The 9469-nt window shown below is 44.8% G+C and overlaps 1 protein-coding gene across 2 annotated transcripts in view; it reads right to left on the bottom strand.

The window, feature by feature from the left end:
- The window catches only part of PTPRO (protein tyrosine phosphatase receptor type O), a 146427-nt gene extending 140949 nt beyond the window's left edge, over positions 1 to 5478 (bottom strand). For both annotated transcript variants that reach the window (XM_058852877.1, XM_058852879.1), the window contains exon 1: positions 5241 to 5478. In XM_058852877.1, the coding sequence (XP_058708860.1) occupies positions 5241 to 5450 (210 nt within the window). In that variant the 5' untranslated portion in view covers positions 5451 to 5478. The remainder of the gene's footprint in view (positions 1 to 5240) is intronic.
- Between the last annotated feature and the right edge of the window lie 3991 nt (positions 5479 to 9469).

The raw sequence follows: 9469 nt of genomic DNA on the forward strand, positions 1-9469 counted from the left end.
GCAAGCCAGATCTGATGCATATCATTTTATTTCTGGAACTCCCTCCAGCAGCCACCATAAATTCCCAGCACAAGAACAACGAGGGGGTTCCAGAAATGGAATGCATCACGTTTGGCTGGCTGTGAAGATGGCAAACTCCTTCCTTAGGAGCTGCTCCCTTCACTGGCTGCCATTCATTTGAGATTGCAGAGTGCTATGAAAAGCAAGGTAACCTTTCTGTTTCGAGTATTTCCCATTCTCTATTCATCTGTTATACTCCATATGTGGCAGCTAGCATATGTTGCCACATTTGTCTCAAAGATTTTCCCCTTTTCAACTCTACATCAATAGAAATTTAATAAGAAAAAAAAAAAAAAGAAGTTACGACTTTCATGTGGCAAACATTTAATAAACCAGTCTCTTAATTTTTATTAGTGCACTTGTAGGTACTCAAGTCTGTGTAAAGATTTTAATTTCAAAATATTCTTAATATTTATCAAAGTTTTCTTTTTTTTCTTCACATTGCAACTAATTCAGTTTTGTCTCAAGAACAGAATCTTTAAAACCCCGAGTAACAAACATGGAATCACTAATTTAGTAGAAGATGAGTGCTCAGGATGACAATGCATACTTCTCCAACGAAAAAGGCTAATAAATTTAAAGAACACTTAGAATCAAAGTTAGCTATGAGTCTTTTAAGTTCTTCAGCAAATAGACCTGTCTTCAAAGGTTTATTTTTTGACATTTATTGTCTTGACTCATATGCCTAAGCAAAAAAAAAGCTCCTTTCCCCGGAGCTGAGACTGTCTGGTAAAATAAGTCTCAAGAAGGATTTACACAAGACTCTGTTCAGTTTGGCATTCATTCTGAAGCTCTGTAAGGTCATTCCATGATCTGCCTGGATTGCTCTGTGTGGTGACAGCAGAAATGCAGAGATTAGAGGGATTCTCGAGTTCAGCCAGCCCTGCCCAAGAGCCCTGTAATGAATTGCCAGGGATCACCACAGGTAGGAGTACTCAGCACAGCCCATCTCAGCCTGGATGAGGGATCACCCCTGAGTGCAGCCTCTGCCCGAGGTGATACCACCTAGAAATTGCCTTACTGACCCTACACAATTTGAGTCTGGGGCTCGGAACTCCTGCAGGCATGAAGGATCTTTTCTCAATGGTCCACTGTCATTTCATCACAAGGAAATCTGCCAAAGGGTAATGGGAGACTCTTATTTCACTGGCAGAGAGGGGTTTGCAAGTGCCTACTGCAGTTCTGTAAACATGCCTTGGCACGAGCATCCTCTTCTTTGGCTTTGCCCTCCAGGATCACCCTGATCTAGATATTAACCATGAAAACGAAGAAATGAGAGCGAGAGAGCCTGACTTGTGGAAGTTTTGAGCCAAGGATGACTATTTGTAATTAGGTTTTTTAAAAAGAAAAGTCTTTGCTTTTCCTTGGAGGATGCTTTTCTCTCCCACACAGGCTGGACAGTCCCAGAGCAGTGGTAGGAAGAAAATACTTTTACCTCTGGGCCTGTCCCATCATGAAGAACCCTTACATTTGTTTTGCACACAAAAACGAGCTGGCAAGGTAGGTTTGGGTCTTTCTTTATTTTGACACTAGCAGAACATGACCATGAGGAAAGAAAATAAAATTTGTCTCAATAAGAGCTTCAGCCACCATCTCCTAGAGAGAGAAGAGATGCCAAAAGGACTCCACAACAAAATTCAAATTATGCATTCATTGATTTTCCCAGCAGGAGGAAAGAGCAGTGACACATTGGGGCTCTCAGCTGTGAAATCAGCCTCTCTCTTAAAAGGGTTTTTCCCACAGAAAAAGGCAGTGCCCTAATGGTAAGGCTTTTGCTTCAGATTATTAACTGAAGACATAGATATTCTTGAAAATTACACCAGTAGAAACATATTTCTTTTGTTGGGTAAGGTTGAGTAAAGCCTTACAGAACCTCAGTCTCTTTGAATGTCTTGGTCCATGTAAACCTGAATTGAGATTTCACTATGATGCCAAACTATAAAAACTGATGTGGTATTGGACAAGATTATATCCTGCTAGGCACAAAAAAGTTGTCCTGGCTAAGGGAAAGTAAGAGGGTGCAGCTGATTTAAATGAAGAGCATATATAAGACTGATTAACAATGACCTGGAAATAAGAGATGCATTATTTTACTCATAGAAATTTTTCCAGAAGAGTGTCATCGCTCCTATTTAGCCCAGACATGGAAGCACTGTGACAACCAGTTTTCTCATTATTTTCCTACTGAGAGCCTTGCTCAGACCATCTTAGAGGTATAACAGACTGCAAACAATGTCCCAGCATGAGGTTTGTCTTGTTTAAGATGCTTTTGTCTTCTAATTAATCTTTACCTTCTTCCCCAGAAACAACACTGCAAAGCAACCTTAAACCTCCCAGGTGCAAGCTACCAACAGCATGGGACATCTGACACATCAGGGACATCATCCAGAGCAGAATTTCAGCTGGCCAAAGCTCAGTGGAGTCATGACTAAGGGAAGGTTGCTGGCTTGCAGTGAGAAAAGATGGGAAACATAACATCAGTCACAGGAATGAGGGAATGTGTCTACTTTTCATTCTTATTTATTTAGCTGAAGTACAGCTTTTCCTTTGGGCTGTGCTCAGCCCTGCCTTTGCCACGCCAAAATGAGATGATTACAGAGCAAGGTGCTGTGAAGACTCTGCCTTCCAGCCATTCTGACTGAAACAAGCTAACAGAGAATGCAGACCCACTGCAAAATGGCAATATTTAAAGAGATTCAGCATGGTTGGAGTCTTCTCTGAAGCAAAACACACGGCCCTGCTCCTCTCACAAGTACTGTAAATCCACCCTGGGGTCTGAGCTCGCACACAATGCCTCGCTTCTGCTGATTTCTAAATTAGCCATCACATTAAAAAAAAAAACAAAACAAACTAAAAGCCTGCTGAAGAAGGAGAATGGTAAAGATTCAAGATCACATTGCTGGATTTCCAAAAGCAGTACTATGCTCCTACCCTGGAGCACAGAAAGCATTCACATCACCCTGTGAGAGAAGGAACTAAACCTTACTAGCCCATGGGCAACCGTGTCAGGCATGAGATGCAGTGGGCAATACCCCTGCTTGATGTCCTCTTGTCACTGACCCTTCCAGCAGCCTCAGAGAGCGTCAGGACTTGGAATAAGTTGGCACTATTACTTGGCACCATGAAATAATGACAATTGGAAGACAAGAGAAGAGAAAATGTGCTTTGAGCAGCTTCATCACTTTGCAAAGTCTGCTGATGATTTTACAAATCGCCAGATGGGCATCGAGGCCACATCAAGCAGATTCAGCTTAGCAAAGTGACATTTGGGCTGCTAACACTGAAACAGAAAGCACACAGACATCAGTTTTGCCTGTCTTCAGATTCATCAGTTCAATGCCACTGCTTTCTCAACGAGATTAACTTGCAGGTGAAGCACCAATTTAATAAATCAAGTCTGGTTAATCTTAGTATTGCTGCAACAAGTTGGTAGAACTCAACAGGGCTAAACTGGGGAAATGCCTTGTTTTGAAATGAGTTCTTCTCAATGATTTGTCACTGGAAAAAATTGCACAGATCTGGAAGAATATTCAGTGAATTTCAGGCTCAGGAAAATGGTCCTACAGCAATGATGTGAAACAAGCATTGTTCTTGCTTCCCCAACTTCTCTCCTGTAAGCAGACTGTCTCCTGAAGTCTCATTTCTTTTCTTGTAGTGTCCAATAACAATGAAGAGATAATTAATTGCAGTGGGTTTGCTGTCCAACCAAAGTCGTAATCCAGTCACCCAGGGAGATACTGATGCACCTCCATCTGAAGCTGCAGCTTTACCTTCTCATACACGACAAAATTCTGCTAATGCTCATCAGCTTTCTTTGTCCTCCCAGACCTGGGTTTATTCAGCTGAGAAGTGATGGTTATTTTCCAACAGAATGAAAACCTGGGCCCTTGGCTACCTTCAAACCTTTACCTGATTACTTGAGATTAATTTTTCATTTAATACAGATTTAAACTACCTATTTTCTGTCTTGCTTTACCAGTGCAATGCTAGTAAAAAAACAAAATACAGCACATAAACACCTTAACTTTTTTTTTTTTTTTTAAGGCAGGACACAGAGCCAGCACATTCTCTGGTTGTGGGATGAAACAGCTACTTAAAACTGTGTGCACTTCTATGTTTGTGAAAAAAATAGAAACTACATCTTTCTACTGGGCCATAATCAGTAATCCACAGACTTACTGTCTTAATTTTTTTTTTTAACTACCACATTCCACAGAAAACAAATTTGTCTGTATATTAACATTTTATCTTGCATAAATGTATGTTTCAGCAGTTATGAAAATGAGACAGCTGACAGTTGACTACTACATGTGAACAGATGCTGTGAAAGCTTCCCTTTAAATAGTTCTGTCAATGCAATGTCAATTTTAGAAGCGACACCACTGCTGTTCCAGGACATGATCCTGCAAACTCTTATTCACACAGGGAGTCCTGATGATTTCCATAGAACATTTACATTTATAAGGCTCTGAAAGGTCAGGTCCTTAGCTGCAGAGCTCTGCTTAAGAGTGACTGACAAATATACAACAAAGTTTTTAGTAGTGCTGAGCTCTGTTCTTTAGGGCAATGACATTTGCAGCCAGCTGTATTCACCTGGGCAGTACATACATTTTCTTTTAGAAGTTACACGAAGCATATTAAATTCAGTTAAGAAACCATTACATGAGCTGAAGTGTAGAGATAAAAAAAAATAATTAAAGAATGTCATGTGAAACCAAGCTTGCGGTACGAGGCAGAACTTTGAAAAAAATCAATCTGCCGAGCAGACAGGCTGAGGTTGGAACACAGCACGGCGCCGATCAGGAAAGAACTGTTCATCTGTGCCACGGAAAACCCAAGGCGATCCAGTCCCTTTGTTAGCGGCATCCTCCCCGGCGGCCGCCGCCAGGGGTGAAGGTGCGAGGAGTGCGAAGGCGGCGGTGCTGAAGGACAGCGCAGCGCTCCCCGAAGCGCTCCTCGCCCCTCTGCCGGCCCCGCCGCCGCTCACAGCGGGGGCAGGGCCGGGGGGCAGCGCTCCCGGGGTTCCGCCGCCACTTTCGGGGCGATGTGCGAGGGGCCGCTCCCCTCAGCACAAAGCGGGGCCGGCGGCGGCGGGGCCGGGCCCGCCGGGCGGGCACACAAAGGCGGCGCGGAGCACGCTCGGGAGGGGGCCCGCAGCCCTCCCGTTCCCCGGCACTTACCTTCAGCAACACAAAGAGCCAGAGCAGACAGGAGCGGGCCCCCGGGGCCCCCCGCCGGCGGCGGGCGGGCATCGGGGAGGACGGCGGCCTGCGGGGGCGGCCGGGCAGGGGGGGCCGCTGCTCCTCTGCCCCCGGGACCCCCGGCTCTGCCCCCCGCCTCCCTCCGCTCGGCTCCGAGCCGTGCCCGGCAATGGCGAACTGCGGCGGCATCAGGCGGCCGGCGGCGGCGCCGACCTCCCCTCCGAGCGGCGCATCCTGCCGCCCCCCGCCCCTTTTATTTGGGGTTTGCGGCGGGGAGGGGAGGAGGAGGAGGAGGTGGAGAAGGAAGAGGAGGCGGCGGCGGGTGGTGTCTCCCCTCCCAGGAGTTTGGGCGATCGCGCCGCTCGCCGGCTCCGGCAGCGCCGGCTCCTGGGGGCGGCCCCCGGCGGAAGGCGAGGGCTGGAGGTGGGAGATGGGAGCCGGGAGATGGGAGATGGGAGATGGGGGCCGGGAGATGGGGGCCGGGAGATGGGAGCCGGGAGATGGGAGCCGGGAGATGGGAGATGGGAGATGGGGGCCGGGAGATGGGGGCCGGGAGATGGGAGCCGGGAGATGGGAGCCGGGAGATGGGAGATGGGGGTCGGGAGATGGGAGATGGGAGATGGGAGCCGGGAGATGGGAGCCGGGAGATGGGGGCCGGGAGATGGGAGATGGGAGATGGGAGATGGGGGTCAGGAGATGGGAGATGGGAGCCGGGAGAAGGGAGCCGGGAGATGGGAGCCGCCCTGGCCCCCTCACCGCCCTGCCCCCGGCCCCTCTGTGCCCTCAGCGATGGCTCCCCGCGGGCAGAAGGGCATCCTCCCCTCCGAGCCCTCCTCTAGGGCTTAATTTCCCTGCAGAACATCCCCGTGGCTGTGCTCGGCAATCACGTTAGGCGTGTGGACAGCTCTTCAAGTGTTCGAGGGACACGGCTGAACCTGCAAGGGATGGAGAGCTCGTTCTGTCCCGCAGGGATGCGAGGGGTACACTGAGAAAACCGAGGTCACCTCCTCCCTTGGGTCTTCCCCCCGCATCCCAACCTGCAGGTTAATCAGGACCGTCTCCAAACACCCCAGCGAGTCTGGCTCAAGATGATGTCCCCAGAGAAAAAAAACAAACAACAACAGAACCAAACACTTTGAGGAACCAAAACAACATCCCAAAGTACTTAAACACCTTCCCCATTTGACCACCACAATGGAAAGTCTGTCCAGGCTTCAGAATACTTCAGAATCAGAAGACTTCTGAATCTGGTTTGTCACAGACCACGCTCTCACTCACACCGGTATAAATTAGGGTGCATCCTTGGTGACGCTATCAGAGCTATAACAAAAATCAATTCAAACAAAATAGGGTTGCGAGTGTAATAAACAGTTATGTCCAGTTAATAAATAGTTATGTTAAACTTCAGAGCAACTTTGGATCTAGGTGTAGCGCCATCACTTAGAGTAATGGGCCACCATCTCGCTCTTCCTTAAAAAAAATAAATAGTGGCTGAAAGTAGATTCTGGGATGGTTTTCAGATTTTCTAAGTCGTATGGGCAAGATCAATTCTATCACAGTCTTGTGGGAATGTCCTTTATATCCAGCAATTACAAAGCTGTTTCCTAACAGCACTGCTAAATTGGACAACAAGGAATCTGTGTTTCAGAGCCCTGCCCGGTTTATACACGGCATATTTTTGATTTCCTTATAATTTGGACACTCAGTCAACAAAAGCTTGATTTCAAAGTGGCCAAAGCCAGAGAGGGATGTGCTTATTTTCAACTGAAATGGGCCCTTGAGCAAAGATTTGCCACACTTGATGGGGATTAATCCAGAAAGCCAAGAAGAAATTCAGGCCCTGTGTAGATACTGGCACAAAGCCAAAATTTAGAAATCAAAAAGGCAAATGCTATTCATATGTTCATTTATAAGAAGCTGGGGACCTTAGAGACGCATTCAATGCTACCAGTGAAGGACACAGACTTCTCTTGGGTGCTCACCACTCTGGTAGCATTTGAAGCATTCTCTGAAATTGGTATGCAAGGGGTTAACCATTGCTAAATTTCCTTCAGTATTCAGGTTTAGGAGGAAGAGAGGTTATCTGAAAGATAAAGATGTGAATTTCTTTAGGAAACTAAAATTTCACCAGTATTTGAGAGCTGTAGATGGAACTTTAGGCTGAGAACCTCTTGTTTATTAAGTAAATTGAACTTAAATAGTCGGTAATTTTTGTCCTTAGGACTGTATTTTTTTGCTTCTTTCTTCTCCAGTATTCCACTTATTTACAAACATTTAGACATTAAAATGATGGCATAAGCAAGGCTAAAGATTAAAGAGATCTAAAAGGAAAAAAAAATAAAGTATAAAATTCTAGTAGCATTTTAGCCTCAGGACAACACTATCGGAATCAAAGAGAGAGAACAATAGCTGAAAGAAGTGAGAAACATTCCTGCAATGAAACCTTCAATAAAGTATCAAGACAATAAAGTTTTCTGATCTGGCTGTTGAAGCTGAGGAAAATGCAGCCAGGAGAATTCAGGGATTGCATCCTCTTTAAGTTATGGGGGTCTAGCATTACTCAGCTTTTTCAAAAAGGGGTCAGAGCTTTGGAAGATTCTAATTTGTAAATAGAAACTAATCCTTAAGAAAAAAAAATACAGAGCAGGGGAAAAAAAAGAAGAGGATCTATAAAAACAGAATCACCTTTATTTATTTCTAGAATCTAAACAATAAAAGCAGCCAGTCTACTAATAAACCAGCAAAGTTTTAAAAATAGAGACCATGAGATAACTTTTATATCTTCATGGAAAAAGAAATAGGGTAATTTGTAAGTGGTCAATTAGAGAAAGATACTGATGCTCTATAACCCTCTCCATGAGCTCAGGGGGAAAGGAAGTGTTCAGCAGAACACCTCACAAATTGGAATTTCATTGATTTGGATGAAAAACACAGAAGCATTTGAGAAGAATTTAAAAAACAAAAATCAGAAAAAAAGGGCTCAAATGGGGAACATTTCTTCTGGAGTGAAACACAGCTTTTGCTGAATCAGATATTGGGATTTTGGCGATTTGAACAAATTTTTTTTTTTTTTTTTACCCTCTCTTCTTTACATTCCAGATACCTGAAAAAACCCTTCTTGGCACAATAGAAGCTGAATCATGTTCCCATTTACTAAGACAGCCCTGTACAAGGACTCGGTGAAAGGCCTGACCTTTGCATTTCTGGAGCTCCTGCAATACAGAGCAGCTCACTGACCACAGAGTGCTTCTCTCCACATAAAACTGGCACTTGTGGATCTCTGCCACCTTCTCCCAGAACTCATCAAAGGGCATTACAGACTATCCTGAGCTGGAAGGGACCCACAAGGATCATCAAAGCCCAACTCCTCCCTTACAGCATGGATTCATGACAAGATCACGTTGCATTATAAGCATCTCTCGTTGTTCCTTTGAGGTTTGCTCTGCTTGGGAGACATCCTAATTTTTTTCTTGGTCTATGACAAACTCTGGGCTTAAAGCAGCCTTAAAGACTTTGTTTCTCTCTGAATGCAGCTGGCAGGACCCCAGTGAAGCAGAGAACTTAGAGCAGAGAGGTGCATATCATGTTTTGATACAGGGTCCTGTCTCTAGTCACCAGATTTACTATAAAAGCTGGGCAGGAATTATTTTCTGATGTGCAGCATGCAGGAGCACGATAAAGTATTTCAAGGACACAGCCTGAGCAGACAAAAATGGTTTAAAGAAAATCCTCTTGCATTTTGAGGGCACCACCTACAAGGACTCCCCATCAAACAAAAGCACGGTTGCAAGAACTTCTCAGGTAGTTCATCAACCCCTTGAGGATTATGTTAGTTACAGTGCCAGATTTTTACCTTTATTTACTGACCTGATGAATTAAAATACTGGTGTTTGTTTTAATCAACAATTTCATGAATGTTTCATCCTAACTAAACCAGTATTAATTACCATATACCACCCTAGATTAGCAGAGATAAATAGAAATCAAGATGTTTCATGGTTTCAAATGTTTGTATAAGTGTTCCTGCTGGTAGCTTATGTGGACTTGATTTAAGGTTTATGGTAAATTCTTCCCTTTTTCCTGAAAACCTCAAAGCAACATTCTGTCAGATCTACCAACTTTGCCTGGCCTGGGGAAAAAAGCTGTAAATTAGCATTTATTCCTAGTTGCACTATAAACCCAGATTTATATGAAGATTTACAGGCTTC

This window comes from Poecile atricapillus, chromosome 18 (assembly GCF_030490865.1).
Source record: "Poecile atricapillus isolate bPoeAtr1 chromosome 18, bPoeAtr1.hap1, whole genome shotgun sequence".
NCBI lineage: Eukaryota > Metazoa > Chordata > Aves > Passeriformes > Paridae > Poecile > Poecile atricapillus.